General features: G+C 44.0%; 1 protein-coding gene across 2 annotated transcripts in view; it reads left to right on the top strand.

The window, feature by feature from the left end:
• TMEM192 (transmembrane protein 192) overlaps positions 1–24795 on the top strand; it is a 132820-nt gene that overhangs the window by 20485 nt on the left and 87540 nt on the right. For both annotated transcript variants that reach the window (XM_077477159.1, XM_077477158.1), the window contains exons 2-3: positions 11076–11222; positions 22894–23152. In XM_077477159.1, coding sequence (XP_077333285.1) covers positions 11076–11222; positions 22894–23152 — 406 coding nt within the window. The remainder of the gene's footprint in view (positions 1–11075; positions 11223–22893; positions 23153–24795) is intronic.

Below are 24795 nucleotides of genomic sequence, written 5' to 3'. Positions count from 1 at the left end.
ACGGGTGATGTCACACGGTGACCCTGCCCTTTTATGACATAAAGTCCCGGGGCATGCTGGGACTGTGACCTAATAAAGGGGCGGGTCACCATGTGACATCACCAGATGACCACACCCCATACCTATATAAGTCGCCGCGCACGTCGCACAAGCCATTACAGCGGAAGAGAGCGGCGTGTCAACATCGGAAGAAGAGGGAAAGGACGGAGGAGACCGGGCTCCTCCGCTAGTAAAAGAGCTGCAAGAAGACAGCGGAGGAGCCCGGGAGAAGACGTTGGAGAGCGGGAGAAGAGGCCGAACAGAGCGGAAAAGTCGGAAGAAGACCGCCGGAGCTTATTAATAAATTACTTTTAAAAACCTGTGTTGTGTGTTTTATTTTTTATTTTATTTTTATTGACAGTTTTATCCCAGGTCAATGGGTAGGGGTACGATGTACCCCTTACTCATTCACATAGGGTGGGGCACCGGGATCTGGGGGCACCCTTATTAAAGGGGGCTCCCGGATTCCGATAAGCCCCCTGTCCGCAGACCCCGACAACCAACGGCCAGGGTTGTCGGGAAGAGGCCCTTGTCCTCGAACATGGGGACAAGGTGCTTTGGGGTGGGGGGCGGCAGGCGCCCCCCTTCCCCAAAGCACCAACCCCACCATGTTGAGGGCATGTGGCCTGGTACGGTTCAGGAGGGGGGGCCCGCTCACTTGTCCCCATCCCCTTTCCTGACCGGCCAGGCTGTGTGCTCAGGTAAGGGTCTGGTATGGATTTTGGGGGGACACCCCACCATTTTTTTTTTTTTTTTTTATTTAAAATTTGGCGTGGAGTTCCCCCTTGAGAGCTCATTATTCTTTGCTTGGCCACGGCCAAAGTTGCCTTGCCTGGGGAGACTTCAAGTTGTGTTGTAAGTTGCCCCAAGTCACGTTGAAGTCACTCCACTCCAAGTCGCGCTGTTATTCATACTCAAGTCGTGTCCAAGTTGCCTTCAAAAGTCGCGCTGGAAGTCGTGTTGCCCCTGTGTGAACAAGCTCTGAACGTCCTGCTCCTGTCTTGTCTTGCTCCCGTCCCGCAGACCTGCAAACGAGGCTTCAGCTGCTCCACTCTGGTCCCTTGCAAAATTACATCACACTAAGCCAAATGTCAAATTTTTTTTTTTTTTTTTTTTTTTTTTACTGGCAATCTTTTTCTGTCACTGGTATTTACTGGCAGGCGTAAAGTGCCCATTTTTTTACTGACTGCCAGTAAAAAATACTGATGGTTGGCAACACTGCCAGTGAGCGTACACTTACATTGAGCTCAATAACACTGGACAGATGTATGTTTAACCACTTCAGCTCGGGAAGGATTTGCACCCTTAATAACCAGGCCACTTTTTCCTATGTGGCACTGCATCGCTTTAACTGACGATTGCGTGGTCATGCGACGTTGTACCCAAACAAATTTGATGTCACCCCCCCCCCCCCCCCCCCCACACACAAATAGAGCTTTCTTTTGGTGGTATTTGATCACCTCCTGCAGTTTTGTTTTTATTTTTTGTGCTATCAACAAAAAGAGCAACTATTTTTTTTTATTTTTTTTTTTTGTTTTTTTTATTTAATTACATTTTTTTTTTCCTATAATACATATCCAAAAAAATATATAAAAAAACACATTTAAACCCCTCTCACACTGGGGCATTTTTCAGGCGCTTTCGGGTTAAAAATAGCACCTGTAAAGTGCCTGAATAACGCCTCCCTTGCAGTCTCAACATGACGTTAGAAAAAGTCCTGCAAGCAGCATCTTTCGGGTGGTGAAGGAGTGGTGTATCTCCACCACCCCTGCTATTGCAATCAACGGGCACCGCTGCTGAAGCGCTTCGGCAGAGGCACTTTGTGGGTGGTTAAAAGCACCCCGCTAGTGGGCGATTAACATTGTTAAAGTGGCCTTATTCATCGGTTTAGGCCGATATATATTCTTCTACATATTATTGGTATATTGATTGGTTTGCGCAAAAGTTATAGCATCTACAAACTGGGATAGATTTAGGGGCTTTTATGGGTTTTTACTAGTAATGGTGGCGATCTGCAATTTTATTTAATTTTTTTCGGGACTGCAAACAAATCTGATCCCAAATGACACTTTGGGGACCAGTGACATTATTACATTGATCAGTGCTATAAAAACTCACTGATAAATGTAAAAATGACACTGGCAGGGAAATGGTTAACACTAGGGAGTGACCAAGGGGTTAAGTGTGTTCCCTCAGCGTGTTCTCTCATGTCCCAATGAGCCCACCCCCCCTACAGCTAGATCACTGTTCCTGATCACTTTGAACAGTAGATCTCTGTCAGAACGGGGATCTACTTGTTTACATCCCCGTTCTGCCTCTCTATACAACGATCTTGGGTTGCGAGCACCCCGACCATACAGGTGCAGCGCTTGGTGCCCAACTGCCAACCTGCCGCAGTATATCCGCGTGAGCTGGTCAGCAAGGGGCTAAAATGCAATTCCAGGTTTAGTTTGACTTTAAATGGTTAGTTTGGACCAAGCTGATCCAAACCAATGATTTCCATTACAGAACAATGCGAATGTGATTTCCATTGTTGTGCATTTCAATGTGATGGCAGATGCAGGAGAAATCACACTAGTGACAACAGGACCTTATGCAGGCCATACACGGTTGAATTTCGAACGAATTTTCTTTTCAAAATCAGAAAATTTGTTTTTTTTGTGATCCGATGACGCCACCATTGATTTTCGAAATTCGGCCGACCAAGCCTTCAATTTCACCTCATGTTGCTACAGAAAAGAATTTTCTTGGCTGGGAATTTTCTTTTCTCTCCGTACATTTTCTTTTCTTATTACGTTTCTCGCACGATTCTCCCATCATCGATTAGAAAATCGTTTGTTTTTCAAAAAATTTGCAACATGTCCGATTCCTCAAATTTTATTTCCGCACGAAAATCGGCTGTTGCTGCAGCCTACTAATGGTGCGAAATTCATACGAAAATTCTTAGATACGATTTTCGAAAGAAAATTCTTTCGAAATTCGAACCATGTATGGCCGGCATTAAACCCCCAGTCTTATGACAGGCACCCGGAAAGAATCGTCTTAGATCTGAATTTTTGATACGTCTGTATGTGAAAGAAAGAAAGCATTTTAAGATGAAGCAAAAGGGTGGAGTAGATCTAACCAAGTCCTAACCAAGTAGCTGTGTTTTTCTTTTACATTTCAAGGTTTCATCTGCCAATGTGACTGAAGTGGTCTGTGCATCCCTGTGCTGGTAAAAAAAGGCCCTGCACGGGGCATGCAGTTAATTGCCCCATGTGAGTGGGGGCCTTGTACATCCTCTGCAAATGTTATCATTTTAGGTGATATGAATATTCATGTTGATACCCCTTCATGCCATCCTGCAGCTGAATTCCTTCAGTTGCTAGATTGATTTTTTTTTTTTTTTTTTTTTTTTTTTTTAAACATATTTTTATTCTGAAAAAGTTGCATTTGACAGAAAGGTAAAATACACTTAACATCAACAGTCATAATCGACTTTGGAACATATTCTCGGAAAACCGAACATTGTATCTTGCATATACAGCAGTTTCTGAGACATATATACAATTTCAAACAAACAGGAAACATATGACAGTATTCATAACTTCAGCAGTGTTGTGAATTTAAACAAGAAAGTTTAACTGACCATTAGTCTCTCCAAACCAAACCCAAAAAGGCGACAAATGATTGTTATAGTAAAAGGAGTATTTCTATTCTGGACTGAGATGGGAGACAGGTAGTGCACATCTCCCTATACTCACCCCTACAGGGATCACACTGTGAGGGTAAGGAGACCTGAAGCAGGATCATACACCTAGAATAGCCCTGTCGACTATACGTGCCTCCTCCGAGGCAGCTCGATAACGGGATGCTGCCTCTATTAAAGCCTATGAATAGTTGCCAAGTCATAGCGTTCTTAAGCTCTGTAAGAGTATTAGGATAGAGGGACATTGGGGAGGGTAAAGGGGTGAGGATAAAGGGGTAAAGGGGTAAGACAGGGCAGGGGATGGTTGCGTTATCCGGAACGGGTACCATATGTATACAGGAGAAGCTACCGTCATCGGAAAATTAGAACAGTCAGTTTACCAGCTATATTCCTCTTAGTTCACTTATGGTCAGTTAGAATCCCAGGTCAGGCTACACCTCGCCCAGCAATGTCTTGCATTCTGTGGACGCACGAAAATGGATCCAACAGGCCCATACTGTAGTAAATTTTGGCGTGGTATCATTAAGTTGGTGAACAAGTTCTTCCATTTCCATCATCCGCCCTACCCGACGGATCCAGTTTCCTACCGTGGGGGGCGTGACTGATTTCCAGCGACCGGGCAAACACATCTTTGCTGCGTTCACAAGGTGCAAGACAAGAGATTTCCTATACTGTTTCTGTGGTATCGAGGCATGATGAAGTAAATATTGTGCGGGTGTAAATTCCAAGGTGTAGGTCGTTATTTTAGAGATTAGTTGGTGTATGGCTGACCAATATGGCTGTATTGCGGGGCAATCCCACCAAACATGTAATAATGTCCCTTCCATAGTCCTACATCTCCAACAAGAGGGCGACATGTTAGGATAAAATTTATGCAATAAGTCAGGTGTTCTGTACCACCTGGAGTACAGTTTATACCCGTTCTCCTGAACCGATACATTTCGTGAGCCCTTGTGGATATGTAGCAAAATGTTTTCCCATTCTTCTCGTGTGAGTTCTAAGTTCAGCTCCTCTACCCATCTGGTATTGGCAGGGTCATTGAAGCTGTTGGCAGCTGGGAAGAGGCTCACGTAGAGCTCAGAGATTAAATGCCTTTGGGGTTCCTGACTGTTGCAGAGGATCTCGAAACTCGTAAGTTCTCTATACCATTGTGACTTGAGAGGTGTACTAGACAAAAAGTGTGTAATCTGGAGGTAATTAAAAAAGGGAATGTATCTGTCCGGAAATTTTTCGGGGAGGGAACGAAAGGGGATTAAGTTTCTTCTATCATAGAAAGTGCTAGATTGATTTAATCTAAAACAACTTGTTGATGTCCCCACACATACTAAGGGGCATACTTTGGATTTGGTCATTACAAATTCTGCTCTTCTTACTAACTTGCAGGTGTATTACCTAGGTGTGTCAGACCATAAGGTTATTTCTATGGATCTGACAACTTCATCCCGTTTTTACAAGCCTAAGCGGAACATTCGTTTTAGAAATTTAAAAAATATAAATCCTGAACTTCTTGGACCTTCGTGCCCCACTTAAAACAAGAACTGTTACCTTCACTCGCTCAACACCGTGGTTTACAGATGACCTCCGTAAGATGAAGGTAGTGGGGCGGGTCCGGCAAGGTCACAGTTTTATTCTAATGTTATACGAAATAGTCCAGGAAATTCCAAGCAGCTTTTTTCAACTATAAATCAACAGCTTAAGCCTAACTCTCTGCCACTCACTGCTATTTCAGAAGAGCGGTGCAATTTATGGATTTTTTTTTTTTTGGGATCCAAAATTGACCATATTTGTTCTGCTTTGTCTGGTTCTCCCGTTCAAATTGTCCCTCCAATTTGCATTGTGTCCCAACCATTAAATTGTCTCCCAGGGGTGTCATTGGAAGAGGTGCAAATCATTGTTAGGAAGATGAAACTCTCCACCTGTTCCTTGGACCCTTTTCCGACTCCCCTGGTAAAAACTCATTTCAGCCTTAAGTCCCCTGATTACTGCTGTTATAAATCATTCTTTACAAACTGGTCATGTTCCCCAGTTTTAAAAAGTGCTATTATTAGACCTTTGCTTAAAAAAATCCACCCTTGATCCGGAAGGCCTTTCTAATTCTAGGCCCATTTCTAACCTTCCCTTTTTTATATCAAAAGTACTTGAGAAAGCCGTTGAAAGTCATCTTCAGGATCATCTTAAGCATAACAACCTTTTTGAAAAATTTCAATCAGGCTTCTGCTTTGCTCATAGCGCGGAGACTGCTCTTGTTAGGCTCCATGCACACTGGAGCTGATAAACTGCAGTTTATTGGAGTTTGGGCGTTTTTTGTAAAAGCCCATAAACTCCACTCTGTTAGCCAATGTGTTCATGCACACATAGACATTTTTTAGCTTTAATGAGCAGTGGAGTTTATGGGCTTTTTTCTGAACGCCAGAAATTCACGTTCAAAGTGCAGTTTTTCACCAGCAAAAAACGACAAACGCCTATAAACGCTCATTAACGCACGTTAATTAGTGTTTGGCATTCTATTTTTTCAATGCATTGTGGGAGTTTGGAATGCACTGTGGGATTTTTGGAGTGTCCTCTGTGTATTTTTATTGGAAACGCTCATAAACGCTAGTACAAAACCCTGTTAAAAGCATGTTTTTCAACCAGCGTTTTCTGCCAGCAATCTGGCGTCCAGAAAAAGCTTTTTTGAGCTTCAGTGTGCATGGAGCCTAAAGCCGCGTACACACGGGCGGACTGTCTATCCAACTTAGTCCGTCGAAACACATTTCAGCGGACAGTCCGCTCGTGTGTGGGCTTCAGCGGACTTTTTCAGCGTGCAGTCTGGCGGACTAAGTATTTCGGAATTTCCGTAATATTGTCCGTCCAACTTTGGTTTCAGCGGACAGTCCGCTCGTGAGTAGGCTAGTTTGACGGACTAAGTATGGCGCATGCTCAGAAAGGATTTACACGGCGAAAGGTTGCATTGCTGTGTATTGGACGTCCTATTTCTAGTCCCGTCGTACGTGCTGTACACGTCATCGCGCAAGCTTTCGACGGACTGTTTGTTCATCGTGTGTGGTCAAGTCCGTTCATTCGAAAAAGCAGGACGGACTGTCCGTCGGATTGTCTGACGGACTTAGTTGGCCAGACAGTCCGCCCGTGTGTACGCGGCTTAAGAGTTACAAATTACCTTCTTATGTCATCTGATGCCGGCTCTTCTTCTTTCCTTATCCTATTGGATCTGTTGGCTGCTTTCGACACTGTCGATCATGGCATTCTATTAGACAGGCTCCGTTTTATAATGTTGAACTAAATGACTTAGCCCTCAGCTGGTTTGAATTGTATCTCACAAATAGGACAGAACCAATTTCACTGGGTCATTTTAAATCCAAGCCGCATATGGTTTCTTGCCGTGTCCCCCAGGGGTCAGTTCTTGGGCCAATTTTGTTCATTCTCTATCCCATTCCTCTGGGCCAAATTATCAGCCGTTATAACTTCTCATTTAATCTCATTTCACTGTTATGCTGATGATGCACAGCTATATGCAGGGGTCAAGTCCTGGGGGAAAAAAGTGTGGGAACTCCCACCCAAGATCTACTCCCCCCACAAAAAAAAAGGTACGCTCATATGCGTATATATTTCACAGAAAATACAGTACAACATTTATTGTAAGTGCCAGTTTACAAAAACAAAATAAGTTAACTTGTCAAACAGAATAATCAACACAATGGGTGATGATCTTTCCCTCGCAGGGAATTTCTAACACAAATACACCCTGTTCCAAATTCTATGTTACACAGCCCATTAGAAAATATCCCACAAACTGGAATAACGTTGCCCTTGCCGTGCAAGATTATCGGCAACGGATCAAAAAACTCACAGATCGGATCGTTCCTTGGATCAGAGTCACGGATTGGATCGTTTTTCGGATCAGCAAATAATAATTGAATTTGCAAAAACCTGTGAAAATGCCACCACCATATAGTCCCCACTGCAATATACATCTCCCCCACTGTAATATCCACGTCATCTCCCCCAATGTAATATTGGCTGAACATGGATGGGTATGGCTGGCTATTGGCAGAGTAAGTATTGGCAGGGTATTGCAGATTATTGCTGTGTATTGCAGATTATTGGCAGGGCATTGCTGGGTATCGGCAGGGTAAGTATTGCAGACTAAAACTTGGTTAACACATTAACCTGGTATTCTCTTCTCAGGAGAGAAGTAATTTGGCAGCAGTGCAGCAGCTGTGGATCGGCGGTGGCCCCAGGAGGCCAGGACTGTGTGGCACTGGGCAGAGGGGAGAGAGTGGACAGTCCGGATCCAAGCGGTGTGTCTGTGGCTCGCTGCTCTGGAGGCGCTGCTCAGCCGTAGTCAGAGCCGTAGGTGCGCTGCCCACTGATTCCTGCCAGTGCGTGCCCACGTGTACGGCCGACGTCATGTGACCGGTTGCTAGACGCAGAGCGGCCCTAGCCTAGCAACGAGTCACTCGGGCGGCCGCGGCATACGTAGGATAGGCTCAGGTGGCTAATGGGAACGGCGTTCCTGTTGTGGAAATGGTACAGGAACGGCGTTCCCGCAGGACTCGAGCCCTGGCTATATGTAAATACAGCAGCTGAAACTCCGTCTGTGCAGTCACCCCTTTCAGTACTCACCGCCTGTCTAGAGGAGATAAAGGAATGGATGGAACAACACTTTTTGCAATTGAATAGTTCCAAAACTGAAGTTATCATGATTGGTACGTCTCATCAGATCAAATCATCATTGATAACCAGTATTGCTTTTTCTGGTTCTAAAATCCCCGTTTCTTCCACAGTTACTAATCTTGGAGTAAAAATGGATTCTCATCTTACTTTTGAAGCACATATTTTACCATCTCCGTAATATCTCTAAACTTCGTCCTATTCTTTCCCTTTCTGATGCTGAAAGGTTGGTTCATGCCTTTGTCTCCTCTAGACTGGATTATTGCAACGCACTTCTCATTGGGATTCCGAGAAAGAGAGAGTCTACAGAGGCTTCAGTATATTCAAAACTCTGCGGCTAGGATCCTGATGGGAGTGCGGAAGCATGAGCATATTACTCCTATTCTTAAATCACTTCATTGGCTCCCAGTCTCTGCTAGGATTGAGTATAAGGTTTCTCTTACACACCAATGCATATATGGACATGCCCCACCTTATTTTAAGGAATTTCTTAGATTGCAAAATTTATCTTGTTCGCTTTGCTCAACTCCAATTAAATTTTCTTAAAATTCCAAAAACCAGATTAAAGACAATGGGAGATAGGGCCTTTCGTGCTGCTGCCCCACGTTTGTGGAATGCTCTGCCTGACAGTTTGAGGGATAGTTTTAAAAAAAGGATTAAAGCTTTTCTTTTTAGCAAATTCTTTGATTTGTTGTATGTTTTGATTGTAACCATGTAGCACTTTGAGATCTTTTGATGGAAAGTGTGTTTTTATAAATTAAAATGTGTTATTATTATTAAATTGGCTGAATAATCTCAGTACACTGGCTTAGTGGTTAGCACTCCTGACTTGCAGCACTGGGGTCATCAGTTAGAATCCCAATCAGGACTCTTAATCTGCATGGAGTTTGCATGCTCTCCCTGTGTTTGTATGGATTTCCTCTTGGTGCTCCTGTTTCCTACCCACAGTCCAAAAACCTGCTCATACCTCAAAACTTTTTGAGATGGGAACGAGGGATACCAATTACATACCAAAAGTATGCAGTCAAAGGAGAATTATACTAAAAAACGATTAGTTAAACCCACAAGTGTTTTGAGTGTGGTGGGTTTTTTTTTTTGTACCACTACTATTCCTTTTATACTGGCTTTGGAAATTTAGAAATTGGATGAAAGGTTTAGCACTGGGATTACTTTTTGAAAGAAAAAAAAGTGCATTTTATATACAACTATAAAAATAGGACCAAAATGAGGGACATTGTTCCAAATCGGGGATAGTCCCGCGATATCAGGAACAGTTGGGAGCTATGCATGCTGACAGGTTAATTGGCTTGTATCTTTTATTTATCTTAGTATAAGTGTAGGCAGGGGCAGTCTTATTTCTCCACTGCTGATAGTGCTCAACCACAGCAGCAGTGCAAAGGGAGAGGAAGTCAAGAGGGGCATGACTCCTGTTATGCTTTCCTGGATCACTGGGGCAAGGATGTGGTTAGATGCTGACAACACATGTGACTTTATCAGATATTAGGTCAGGCAGAGTTTTTTAAGACTATAGGGATCAACCACTTCTCCTGGAAACCTCCCTGCTTGGGCCCGGACCATTCCTCAAGTCAGAAGCTGTCAGTTTGGCTGAGATCTGCGCTGCTACAATCTGTGATTTCCCTGTGATTGTTCCCGGTTGGGTTGCCTTCTGCAGGGCTTCTTATGAACTGTTATATTGTTACTGCAATACAAGTCATTTCTATTACAACTGGACTGCGTAAGTTACTACCGCTGCACCCTCCCACATGTGTGTTCTGTAACAAGGATCATCCTGATATCTAAGTAAGCTGCAGTCAGAGCTCTGCTGTGTCCTAGGGAAGCACGTAGTCGCACTCAACCCTTTCCTGCCTGGCTCTCCTTGGCTTGGTGGGCTACTGAAGTACCAGGGCCTAAGGGCTCCCTCTAGCCTCCTTTTGTAAGGTTGACTGGCACTTCCAACCTTTACCAGAGTGTGGGGGTGGGATTCTCCGTTACTCTAGCTGGCCTGGCCTCATAAATATTCCCTTAGCAATTCCTGCAAACAGCATCCGTACTCCATCATAGCCCCACAACTGGTTTCATTCCAGGAGACCCGCCCCCCCCCAGTTAGATAGGTAGAAAGTAATGTCCACACTGTGCTCTTGATGCTCAAACTTTACTTAAATGGAGAAGCACTCATTGGGTACATTCCTCTAATGGTGGCATGAATACCCCCCCATTCTGGTGCTCTACTTTCCGTGGGGAAAGTCCTAACACATTTCCCCCCCCCCCCCCCCCGAGGGACATATAGGAAGGCAGTGGTCCACTACATAGTCCTTTTAGCCCCAAGTAGGGGAAAAGAAGAAATATCTCCAAGACCTTCCCTGCATTCGCGATGAACAGGGATATATATCCTCCCACACTTTTATAAAGCCTCTCCTCATGCACGGATACTCCCTTGGTTCCGGGGCTCTGGGCTAGCCTACGAGGGCTCCTAGTGGCCTGCCAGTAAACTACAACCTGGCTTTACCTTACATGTGTATCTATAGAGGATCTTTCAATGTAAGTTTCTTGGGGGCAGGACTGATATAAATGTACAAGATGTAAAGTGCTGTGTTAATTGTCAGCAATACATATATACTGAACCTGTGATAAATACTATAAAAGCTAATAATATAGCTATGTGCTTGTTCTTTTGCAGAGTTCTGGAGAGCTTACACAGAGTGCAGACCTTGATTGCCTCCTAGATGCCCCTCTCTTACCTAATCAGAAACTTGAGGCTGACATCCGACGTATATTTATTCCAATCCGCACTGTCTGCATGAGCATTGTTCTGCTACTGGTGCAGGTAAGAAATTGCCACAAAGTTCAAAAATATTCTAGTGTTAAAGTGGAAGTCCGGTCAAAAAAGTACAATTATTCTATTATATGTAAAATACATTGATATTATTAATTTTGTATGTAGCTAATTGCCAAGCTTAAAAAGTCTAATCACAAACAGATAATCGGCTTATTTATGTTGTTCAGGGACAACTTTATTTCCTTATTTCTGAATTCTACATGCTGCCTCTCACTTCCTAAAAATGTTGTCCTTCTCTTCTACACAGGAATATCCACTGTTTATTCCAACCTGCCTCGCCCAGCCCCGGTTGGGCGAGGCGGGGCAGGTAGAATAATCCCTCCTATCCTTTTTAGGCAGACATGCCTAGACCTGCCCAGCCCCGCCCCCATTCCTTCTCTCCTTCACTGATCTCCTCCTGTCTTCATTGCTTTCTTTTGGATAGAAGTTTCTCCTGAAAGAGAGGGGGGAGAGAGACTTTGGAAGTATGTTCTTTGTTAGAAACTATAAGATTACAATGCAACATGCTACAGATTTTCTACAGTGTGCAACCATGTGGTTTCTGCATGACACTGTGTGCATAATGTGGCACATGCCCAGCTGAGGGAGCTACATGTGAGTAATGAGTTTAAGGCTCCGTTTCCACTAGTGCGACTTTGGACACAGTCACATCACAAGTCACAGCCCATTGATTTGAATGGCAAACATTCCCATCTGTGCGTCTTTGAAAATTAGTGACTTTGGAACAAAGTCACATCAAAATTGCATCACAGTAGAGCAGGCACCTTTTCAGAGTGTAAAGCTGCACTCAAAGTCACACTCTAAATCGCACAACTTTGGAGTCACACTAGTGGAAACGTAGCCTAAGGCTAGAATGCGACTTTGGAGTGCAGCTTTGAGCTCACTTTAAACTCTCTGGATCAAAGTCACATCAAAAGTTGCATCAAAGCATTGCAGGTACCATTTTCAAAGCCACATAGATGGGAACAGGTACCATTGAAATCAATGGGCTGTGACTTGTCATGTGACTTTGTCCAAAGTCGCATGACAAGTTGCACTAGTGGAAACAGCCTTAGTCTACGACTTTGCGACCCCCGTAATGGCACGATTTGGAGTATGACTTTGACTTTGATTTCTTAATTTTGTCATAAATTAGGGCGTACAATGAGAGAACACTGGGCGGGAACCTATGATTAGCTCCTCCCATCCTGTATACACCCACTGGCTACACAGGAACAGTGTCCCTGCCAGGAAGTGATGTCACTAGCTTTCAGTTACCACACCCACTGGCTGATTTTAGGCTCAGAAGTAAGTAGAACTGAAGTCATGTGATGGACCTGGGTACTGCAAAATATAGGTAGAAAAACTGTTTTTTTTTCATTTTGAGGCATAAGGCTGAACTCGGCTCGCATTAATGATTGCAGGGGAGAATTTAAGTGTTAGTGGACTTCCACTTTAAGCCCCGGTTCACATTGATGCCACTTTTAAATCAGTAGCGCAATTTCAAAGTACGGTAGCGAGGTCAGCGCAATTTCAGGTGCTGCTTGATAGACATCTGTGTGGCTTCATGCACAGATGTCTACTGAAGTCGCACCTGAAATCGGTAAAAGTAGTGCAGGAACTACTTTGGCAAATCGGTGTGGCGCCGCAAAATCGGTGTCGCACCACAGGTAAACTCCAAACCGCCCCAGCCATCGCTGAAAAACTTGATAAACCCCTCATTCCCCCAACCCCCCCCCCCCCCGTGGACATACTTGCAGATTTCCTACTTTCTTAACTCTTTAAACAAATGCTCCCAACAACTAATGCCTTTTGAGAGGCTATGTTCCCAAAAATCCCCTCAATGACACCTAATAGCCCACACACACAACCTCCTTTTCGAAGACGCGCGCCCCCGTACAAATGCCGCATGCAAACGCTGAGAAGAAAATCTAGATCTCCCGCTCTCTGATGAGCAATGGGAGAAAGTTTTCCTAAACATCCATAAACGTACATTAAACGTAAGCACCCAAGAAAATGGCTACAAAATCCAGACTAGATGATATTGAACACCAGCCCTATTAAACAGATTGTACCCCTCCACTCCAGATACATGCTGGAGATGTCAAAAGGGACACTATTAAACATATGTTGGTCCTGCCCCTTAATACTTTCCTTTTGGGGAGAGGTTTGCGAACTTATCTCTCAAATGACCACCTATGACATAGATCCTACACCGGCCCGATGCCTATTACATCATTCTCTTAGACCAAACAATACATACCACAAATCCCTGACAATGTTCATGGTCAATGCTGCAAAACAATGTATTCCAGCCAGATGGGGCTCCCACCAAGCCCCGACAATCCAAGAATGGATTCACAGAATAAACAAATCAGCCGAAATGGAAGAACTGATACACATTTCAAGTGACACACCGACAAAGTTCGGCAAAAAATGGGCCTGCTGGATCCACTTCAAGTCCTTCCCGACCTATGCTAGTGTTCTTAGACAACAAACTTTAGCCCAAGATCAGCTACTACCCGTGAACGACTATAAACAATAAGAAAAATCCAGAAAGGAGAATGTCCTGAAAGCACCTCAAGCCCCGGGAGGTGAGATCACCCTCCCACTCCCTCCCCCCCGATAACCGCATCTCTTTACTCCTAGCCAAGCACAATCACACACCCTGAAAATGGCCATGGGCAGAATTGCATATTCTCTGATACGCTCAGATGACCTCCCAATAGTCATGAGACGCACAGCCCCCATGCCACTAATACACCCCACTATATAAAATCAGACATGGAAGTGAACGCTGAAGTTTTCTTATAACGGTACCCTTAGCACCAGGATAACCCCTGACAGTTGGGTTCACAGAAAAAATACTGTTCTAATCTCACCAAGAATAAAGGGGCTAACCAAGCTACCCAGATCACACTGAGGAGCTCGCAAACAGACCTCCCCAGGAAAGAGTGGTGAGCACATCTCCTTATATTGTTCTTCTTGTGAGTTCTTTTCCTATGTTTCAATACCTTGATTTAAAATGTAACTGTGGCACCGAATATTTTGAGTTTGTACGATTGTGACTTGAAATGTCTGTACATGCTAATCTCACTGATTAGAACAGTGTCATTGCATCCAATGGGCTGTGACTTTTTCATGCAATTTGACCTCTAAAATCGCATTACAAATCACTCCAATGTGAACCTAGGCTAAGCCTGCTATATATGGGTTGAAATTTTGGTTCAAACGAGACTGGCCAAATTTTGATCAAATATGGGCAAGGAAGGTTGTACACATAGATGATTTTTTTTTTTTTTTAAATCCACTATCTAAAAGCTTTAGTGTGATCTTCAATAACTACAAACCTTTTAAATACTATATTGCATAGTAAGATGCTTTATTTTAAAGTACATACAGTTGTTTTCATAAGTTTACATACCCTGGCAGAATTTATGATTTCTTGGCCATTTTCAGAGAATATGAATAACACAAAAACATTTTCACTCATGGTTAGACCCCTTTCACACTGAGGCGCTACATCGCTAAAAATGGCGCCTGTAAATGGCCTCTCCTGTGTGAAAGCCCGAGTGCTTTCACACTGGAGCGGGGTGCTGGCAGGATGCTAAAAAAAAGTCCAGCAAGCAGCATCTTTGGAGCAGTGTATACACAGCTCCTAAACTGCTCCTACCTATTGAACTGAATGGGAACTCCCGGCAAAGCGCTGCAGGGTAATTTTAACCCTTTTTCGGCTGCTATCGGGGGTTAAAACTACCCCGGTAGCGCCCGAAAACTCCCGCAAAAATGACAGTAAAGCTGATGCCCCAGTGTGAAAGGGGCCTTAGTGTTTGGCTGAAGCCATTTATTATCAATCAACTGTGTTAACTCTTTTTAAATCATAATGGCAACAGAAACTACCCAAATTACTCTGATAAAAAGTTTACATACCCTGGTGATTTTGGCCTGATAACATGCACACAGGTTAATAAAAAAAAAAAAAGGGGTTTGAATGGCTTTTGGGTAACCAGCCTCACCTGTGATCTGTTTGCTTGTAATTTGTGTGTGTGTGTGTGTGTGTGTATGTGTGTGTGTAAAAGGTCAGTGAGTTTCTGGACTCCTGACAGACCCTTGCATCTTTCATCCTGTGCTGCACTGACGTTCTGGATTCTGAGTCATGGGGAAAGCAAATATGTCAAAGGATCTGCGGGAAAAGGTAGTTGAACTGTATAAAACAGGAAAGGGATATAAAAAGCTATCCAAGGAATAGAGAATACCAGTCATCATTGTTCAAACTCTAACCAAGAAGTGGAAAATAAGGGATTCTGTTGAAACCAAGCCACGGTCAGGTAGACCAACTAAAATTTCAGCCACAACTGGCAGAAAAATTGTTTGGGATGCAAAGAAAAACCCACAGATAACTTCAGATGAAATACATGACTCTCTGAAAACATGTGGTGTGGCTGTTTCATGAAGCACAATAAGGAGGTACTTGAAGAAAGATGGGCTGCATGGTCGTCACCGGAAGAAAGCCATTACTATACAAATTCCACAAATTATCCCGCTTACAATACGCCAAACAGCACAGAGACACGCCTAAAATCTTCTGACACAGTCATTTGGAGTGATGAGACCAAAATTTAGCTTTTTGGCCACTACCATCAACACTACATTTGGAGAGGAGTCAACAAGGCCTATGATGAAAGGTACAGTGGTGGATCGCTGATGTTTTGGGGATATGTGAGTTACAAAGGCACAGGAAACTTTGTCAAAATGGTTGGCAAGATAAATGCAGTATGTTATCAAAAAATACTGAAGGAACATTTGCATTCATCAGCCAGGAAGCTGTGCATGGGACATCCTGGGAAATTCCAACATGACAATGATCCAAAACACAAGGCTAAGTCAACCTGTCCTTGGCTACAGCAGAATAAAATGAAGTTTCTGGAGAGACCATCTCAGTCTCCTGACCTCAATATCATTGAGTCACTCTGGGGAGATCTCAAACGTGCAGTTCATACAAGACAGCCCAATAATTTACAGGAACTGGAGGCTTTTTGCCAAGAGGAATGGGCAGCTTTACCATCTGAGAAGAGAAAGAGCCTCATCCACAAATACCACAAAGACTTCAAGCTGTCATTGATGTTAAAGGGGGCAATACACGGTATTAAGAACTGGGGTATGTAAACTTTTGATCAGGGTCATTTGGATAGGTTCCATTGCCACTATGATTTAAAAAGAGTAAACACAGTTGATTTAATAATAAATGGCTTCAGCCAAACACTAACCATGAGTGAAAGAAAAGTTTTGTGTTATTCATATTCTCTGAAAAATGGCCAAGAAATCATAAATTCTGCCAGGGTATGTAACCTTTTGAGCACAACTGTATATTTGGTTCTCTGATCAGTGAAAAATATATAGTTAGTTAGTAAGGTTGAATAAAGACACCAGTCCATCCAGTTCAACCTGAGTGAGTGTCTGCAATTGTCCCTATCCCTGTACATTGCACACTCTCACATCGGTCCCTACCTAAGGATCCAACACTACAAGGTCCTCATTCATATACTAGGAGGAATTTGGGACAGAAGCCAATTAACCTACCAGCATGTCTTTGGAGTGTGGGAGGAAACCGGAGTACCTGCACGCAGGCACAGGGAGAACATGCAAACTCCAGGCAGGTAGTGTCCTGGTTGGGATTCAAACCAGCAACCCTTTTTACTGCTAGGTGAGAGTGCTAACCACTACACCACTGTGCCGCCCTAAAAATTATAAAAATATAAAAAGTAAATATTGCTTGTTGTTGTGGTTTAAAACTTTAAAATGTCAAAACATTTTATTTTATTTTCATTATATGTTCCCCTAGGGCAGCATTTGTCAACCATGGTTCCATGTTACCCTAGGGTTCCTTGAGCAATGAACAATTTTTACCTCTCTGATAAGCCACCACTGATGCCAATGATCTTCATCTATCTGTAAGGGGGGATTCTTCCCTGTCACCATTACATAAATGTACTGTGAGTGGTAGACACATAAGACACATTAACCACTTGCCGACCGCCGCACGACGATATACGTCGGCAGAATGGCACGGGCAGGCATATGGGCGTATATACAAGTCCCTGCCTGCCCGCGGGTGGGGGGCCCGATCGGGCCCCCCCCCGGTGCCTGCGGCGGTCGGCATTCCTTCGAGAGCGATCCGGGATGAGGGGGCGGCCATTCATTCATGGCCACCCCCTCGCGATCACTCCCGACGAATAGGAATCCCCCGTGACATCACTTCCTCTCCTGTAATGTAAACACAGGAGAGGAAGTGATGTATTCTCTCCTCCGTGTCGGTATTTTTCGTTCCGACACGGAGGAGAGCGGATCGGTGAGTTGCACCAACACTCTACACACACAGTAGAACATGCCAGGCACACTCACACCCCCCCTTTACCCCCCTTTACCCCCCCAATTACCCCTGCCCCCCAGTCACAGTGACACCAATGTCATTTTTTTTTTTTTTTTTTTGCATTGGTGTCATTTGTGACTGTAATAACTGTTAGGGCAGTTAGAGTTAGCCCCCTTTAGTTCTAATGTACCCCCCCTAACCCCCCCAATAAAGGTTTAACCCCGTGATCACCCCCCGTCGCCAGTGTCACTAAGGCTGGGTTCACATTGCAGCGGTTTATGAGAACGAATGTGATTCGCACCGCACTGCAGTGCAAATCACATCCGATCTCTGTGCGATTCGAGTTCAGCCATTCGCCCCACCCGCCACACCCGCCGCAAATTCGCACGGGACCCTTTTTTTGGCCCGCAGCAGAATCGGATCGCATGGGTGTTCACACCATGCGATCCGAGTTTGCAGATCGCACTGCGATATGCGAACTGATCTGGGGGTGTCGGTAACATTTCACTGACACTCCCAGCAGTTCGCATAGGGCAGTGTGAACTGCCGCCGGGAGGCATGCGATGCGGGAACCCGCCGCGGATTCGCGGCGTTTCCGCATCGCTCCAGTGTGAACCCAGCCTAATAAGCGATCATTTTTCTGATCGCCGTATTAGTGTCACAGGTGACGCTAGTTAGGCAAGTAGGTATTTAGGTTCGCCGCAGCTTTTTATAGCGCCAGGGACCCCCATATACTACCGCATAAAGCCCCCTGATTGCCCCCTAGTTAACCCTTTCACCTGTGATCACCATATAACTGTTACAGGTGACGCTGGTTGGTTAGTTATTTTTTTATAGTTTCAGGGCACCCGCCATTTATTACCTAATAAAGGTTTAACCCCCTGATCACCCGGCGGGTGTCATTTGTGACTAATAACTGTTAGGGCAGTTAGGGTTAGCCCCCTTTAGTTCTAAGGTACCCCCCTAACCCCCCCAATAAAGGTTTAACCCCGTGATCACCCCCCGTCGCCAGTGTCACTAAGGCTGGGTTCACATTGCAGCGGTTTATGAGAACGGATGTGATTCGCACCGCACTGCAGTGCAAATCACATCCGATCTCTGTGCGATTCGAGTTCAGCCATTCGCCGCACCCGCCACACCCGCCGCACCCGCCGCAAATTCGCATGGGACCCTTTTTTTGGCCCGCAGCAGAATCGGATCGCATGGGTGTTCACACCATGCGATCCGAGTTTGCAGATCGCACTGCGATATGCGAACTGATCTGGGGGTGTCGGTAACATTTCACAGACACTCCCAGCAGTTCGCATAGGGCAGTGTGAACTGCCGCCGGGAGGCATGTGATGCGGGAACCCGCCGCGCATTCGTGGCGTTCCCGCATCGCTCCAGTGTGAACCCAGCCTAATAAGCGATCGTTTTTCTGATCGCTGTATTAGTGTCACAGGTGACGCTAGTTAGGCAGGTAGGTATTTAGGTTCGCCGCAGCTTTTTATAGCGCCAGGGACCCCCATATACTACCGCATAAAGCCCCCTGATTGCCCCCTAGTTAACCCTTTCACCAGTGATCACCATATAACTGTTACAGGTGACGCTGGTTGGTTAGTTATTTTTTTATAGTTTCAGGGCACCCGCCATTTATTACCTAGTCTCACTAGTGTACCCCTAAATTTAGGGGTGTCTACTTTCCAAAATGGGGTCATTTGGGGGGGGTTTGTGCCATCTTGGCATTTTATGGCCTTCAAAACTGTAACGCCCTTAGAAAGCCTGAAGGCGGTGCTTGGTTTTCGGGGCCCCGTACGCGGCTAGGCTCCCAAAAAGTCCCACATATGTGGTATCCCCGTACTCAGGAGAAGCAGCAGAATTTATTTTGGGGTGTCATTTCACATATGCCCATGGCATGCATGAGCAATATATCATTTAGTGACAACTTTGTGAAAAAAAAAAAAAAAAAAAAAAAAGTTTGTAATTTTCCCGCAACTTGTGGCAAAATATAAAATATTCCATGAACTCAACATGCCTCTCAGCAAATAGCTTGGGGTGTCTACTTTCTAAAATGGGGTCATTTGTGGGGGTTTTGTGCCATCTTGGCATTTTATGGCCTTCAAAACTGTAATAGGTAGTGAGAAGTGAACTCAAAAATTTACGCCCTTAGAAAGCCTGAAGGCGGTGCTTGGTTTTCGGGGCCCCGTACGCGGCTAGGCTCCCTAAAAGTCCCACATATGTGGTATCCCCGTACTCAGGAGAAGCAGCAGAATTTATTTTGGGGTGTCATTTCACATACGCCCATAGCATGTGTGAGCAATATATCATTTAGTGACAACTTTGTGTAAAAAAAAAAAAAAAAATTATTTTTTTTTGTCATTATTCAATCGCTTGAGGCAAAAAAATAAAATATTCAATGGGCTCAACATGCCTCTTATCAATTTCCTTAGGGGGTCTACTTTCCAAAATGGGGTCATTTGGGGGGGTTTTATACTGCCCTGCCATTTTAGCACCTCAAGAAATGAGATAGGCAGTCGTAAACTAAAAGCTGCGTAAATTCCAGAAAACGTACCTTAGTTTGTAGATGTGACAACTTTTGCGCAAACCAATAAATATACAATTATTGACTTTTTTTTTACCAAAGACATGTGGCTGAATACATTTTGGCCTAAATGTATGACTAAAATTGAGTTTATTGGATTTTTCTAATAACAAAAAGTAGAAAATATCATTTTTTTTCAAAATTTGCGGTCTTTTTACGTTTATATCGCAAAAAATAAAAATCGCAGAGGCAATCAAATACCATCAAAAGAAAGCTCTATTTGTGGGAAGAAAAGGACGCAAATTTTGTTTGGGTACAACATTGCATGACCGCGCAATTACCAGTTAAAGCAGCGCAGTGCCAAAGTGTAAAAAGACCTCTGGTCATTTACCAGCAAAATGGTCCGGTCTGAAAGTGGTTAATATAGTAATTATTACCAAAGTTTCTCTGAAATTGGGACGTTATTTCAAAGATTCCTCCTTGTTAAAAAGGTTGGAAAAGGCTACCCTAAGGGGGAGCTAGACCACATCAAATCATTATCAAGATTAAACTTTTATTCAGACTAAAAAAAACACCCCCCCCCCCCCAAAAAAAAAATTCAATTAAGACTCATATCTGCAGAGGATATCATGTCATCTGTACCCAGTCACAGACACACAGAGAAATGGGTCTCCCCCCCCCCTTGCTGTGAGTGGCGGGGATTTCCTTATCTCATGCATTTGTGAAAGGAGTCATTCTGTGTTTTTTCACATCCCCCCTCCTTCTCCAGCTTTCCCAGGATTGGCTGCTCCACACCTCAACATGATTGGGCATGCTGAAGTCATGTGGTGACTTTCCTGGGGTTGACTGGATGCTAGTCACGGGGCATAATCCACGAGACCAGCAGAAGTTCAGTATAAGGAATATCGATGCCTGGCCAAGGGGAGTGTAGAGATGGGTGGGGAGTCAGACATCACAACTCCACCCACTGAGCCCTGGACAAGAGACCTGCCCACAATCTGGAGTATTGCAGGGCTCCAAACAGCTAAAGGGGAGATATTTGACAGGTCTGACCCTGTAATCTGGAGCACTGATCAGTGAAGTGTCATACACCACCCCTCCCCCCCACATTTGGAATCACTCCCTAGGACACACTTAACCCCTACAGCGCCACCTAGTGGTTAACCCCCTCACTGCCAGTTACATTGTTACATTAATCAATGCAATTTTTTTAGCATTGATCGCTGTATTAATGCCAATGGTCCCAAAAATGTGTCAAAATTGTCCGATATGTCCGTCATGATAAAAATTGCTGATCGCCACCATTACTAGTAAAAAAAAAAAAAAAAAAAAAAGATCAATGTAGCACTGACCCCCGAAGGAGCGACTGATTTGATTGGGCTTACCGTTACCTTCTTGACCTTGTGTATGTCTAGGGGTTTCCCAAGGTAGATGGCCCAAGAACTGCAGAGACTGACACCAGATCCACTTGAGGGATTTTTATTTGCAAAAAAAGGAATAGACAAGACAGCCTCTCAAAGAGGGTTAGAGGGATTAGGTAGAAAGTCCAGGTACTCTTGCAACTTAGTCAAATAGAAAAAGTCTCTTGCATTAGAAAATCCTGAGAATAGCCATTGACAACTGGATCCTCACCCTTATCGGATAGTCCTTCTCTCACTAGGCCTTGCAGCCGATAGAGTGCTCAAACAAAGCAAAGTCTCTGCCACAGACTTGTTGTAGAACACTTGAATAACTGAAGGATGTAGACAAACTTGGAGAACCCTCGTACAGTACCAGTATCTTGCAGCCGGTCCGGTAATACCATACGAGACCAGATTCGCTTGAGGTCTTTCAACTAAGCCTCCAGGCTCCTTCTGAGAAGCCAGCCTTTTGCGTGACCATTCTCCCGAAGAGTCCTCCCCTGGATGCTTCTCCAGTTGCTGGGCCTCTCCACAAACTGAGACGGCACCGGACCACCTCCGAATCCTTCTTCTAGTTACTTTGCCTTGGGTCAGCCAGCCCCAAGACTCTGAATTGGGTGGACCTGCACCCCAGGCTATGTCGCTATTTTTTTGTTTATAGCGCAAAAAATAAAAACCGCAGAGGTGACCAAATACCACCAAAAGAAAGCTCTATTTGTGGGGAAAAAAGGATGTCAATTTTGTTTGGGAGCCAGGTTGCACGACCGGGCAATTGTCAGTTAAAGCAACGCAGTGCCGAATCGCAAAAAGTGCTCTGGCCAGGAAGGGGATAAATTCTTCCGCCGCTGAAGTGGTTAAGCCCAGGCTCACACTGAGTGTGGGAATGAAATGATGCAAGTTCATCTGAACTCGCATCATTTCATTCCTGCTTGTCAGTCTCGATTTCGGTGGTGATTTCAGAGACCTCTGTGTGGGTTTCTGCACAGATGCCAATGGAAATCGCACTCCCCGAAGTTGCAAAAAGTGGTACAGAAAGTACTTTTTGAAATCGGTGCCTTTGCCGGCAATAGCCGCCGATTTGATGTGTCAAATAGCACCAATATGAACCAAGGCTTACTGGTATAGGTGGTTTGTACCGCTAATGGTCATACACATGCGACTGATTTAAAAGAGATGATTAGAGCAATGTGTGCACTCTCTGTATGCTTCAGCTGAGCTGTTCAAAATTGGTAAAAGTTGAACCAATAAAAGTTTTTGCACCTTGTACTTCAACTTTCAGGCAGCTTGTTCTGGATGTCTGTTTTAGGAGAGCAACTTTGTAAATGGGTTATGTGCTAGAAAGAAAGGGAGAAAGATCTTTAACATCCTGATTTCTTCTGCTTCCCACAGGTAGCCTTCGTAACGTTGACTCTTGTCTCTGGTTATTTTTGCTTACTTCACGGTGAAGATGATAAATGCATGCAATACACAAAACCCTTGGAACTGAATACAATTGTCATCATCTGTAAAGTCATACTATGGTTGCTGCACCTGGTCTTTGAGCGATTTCTCCAGTACCATCACATGAAAGCGAAGAGCCGGGGATATCTTCAACTATACCGATCCACAAACACTCTAACGATAATTCCACTAACGATAAACTCTACAGGTATTGTACAACACTATCTTTTTATTACAGATGTTTCAATTAGAATGCCTAAAAGGTAGCAGGACGTGCAAGGTTGACTTAGACCTTAAGGCTCCGTTCACATATTTGCGAATTGGATGCATTTTGAACTGCATCTGATTCACATCTTTTTTTTATCTCCATATTCCACTCCATATTCCACTCTGAGGCCTGCTAGATAGAGAACCTCTCCAGAAGGGCAGAGTAGAAACACCCTTCACTACTGTTCTCTTCTTTCGGGCTCTAAAATGGAGGGAGAAGTAAACGCAGAAGGTAACTTGCACCCACTTACACCTGGAAGTTCAAGAAAGGTGGGGTTGTGAGACTGGGATCCAGCAGTGCCGACCAGTAAAGACTGCAGTTTTGCTGCACACAGAAAACACACAGAAAAAGCACTGAAGTGTGTGTTTTTTATTTTGTTGGAATGCATTTATTTAAAAAACCTAGAGCATTTAGTGCTACTTCAAGGCCTTTGCATTTTTATGACTTTTTTTTTTTTTTTTTTTATACAATCATTTCAATTTTTTTAGACCTTTTTTTTTCTTGTGATCTTCTTTTTTTTTTTTGTGTGAAATGTGTAACGGTAGAGATGGACTAAGGTTTGGTGTTTTGAGGTGATAACATTCAAACATTACCACAAGGGGGCACTGCAGGCACACAGTGTGAGCAGTTCATGTTTTGCCATCCCATATTGATGAGGTTTTCTTACCAGGTTGTTGGTTGATCTACTTATTGAAATAAAGCATTATATTCATATTGGTGCAGACTGTTTTGGGTATAATGCAAAAATTAATATGTATTCATATCCAAGAGCTCTGATGGCATGTAAGTAAGACAAAACAAAGTTTATAAGTGAAAGTTATTATTGATTGGAATAGTAAAAGCTTATGTACTTATCAGCCATTGGATGAGTGGCTGCATTTCTGCAGGTCCTGGGTAACTTGGAACAAAGCATTTATCACTAGAACCCTGGAAGACTTTCTGCAACTTCAGTAATGTAATGGCAGTGAGGGAATACTGCTGTCAATGGGTTGAATATTTCAGCTCATAGTGTTTTCCTCAAGATATAACACTGACTCGTGGCAGTTGGTAGTGTAATAATATGAAACGTTTTCTTTTTGGATAGAGTGCATAGGGGTTAGGTCCTTTTGTTAGATTTGTAGTGCTTTCTGTGTCCCTAATTGTGAGTTCCTCTTCACTTCCTGCTTTGGTGACACCCAGTGATCCCCGTTTTTTGAGCGCATCGTGTTCCTTTAGAGAATCCACAAGGGCTGGCATCCCTGGCGGGAATCGCTGGCTTGCTAATGGTGTGCTGTATCTAAAGCAACTGATCTCAAAACATCTTTTTTAATACTGGTGCCTTTTATGCATGTCGGGTGCCCCATATGATTTATAGTTGCACATTTTGTTTTATTTCTTCACGTCTCTCCAAAACTAACATTGTACACAACTAAATTTGGTGCAAATGCATCTACCCTATTTAAAATTGAAAAGGTACCCAAGGCAAGCAAGGTCATAAAACCATTTGTTTACCTATGGCAGCTAATAGCCATTATTGTACACATCCCAGTAGCACTGAGGAGTAAGCCTTTATGGTGCAGGACTTCAAAATGTGTGTGTGTGTG

The sequence above is a fragment of the Lithobates pipiens genome, unplaced genomic scaffold (genome assembly GCF_037356315.1).
Source record: "Lithobates pipiens isolate NorthernLeopardFrog02 unplaced genomic scaffold, aLitPip1_a1.2 Scaffold_13, whole genome shotgun sequence".
Classification (NCBI taxonomy): Eukaryota; Metazoa; Chordata; class Amphibia; order Anura; family Ranidae; genus Lithobates; species Lithobates pipiens.
This window is presented reverse-complemented; position numbering and strand designations above follow the sequence as displayed.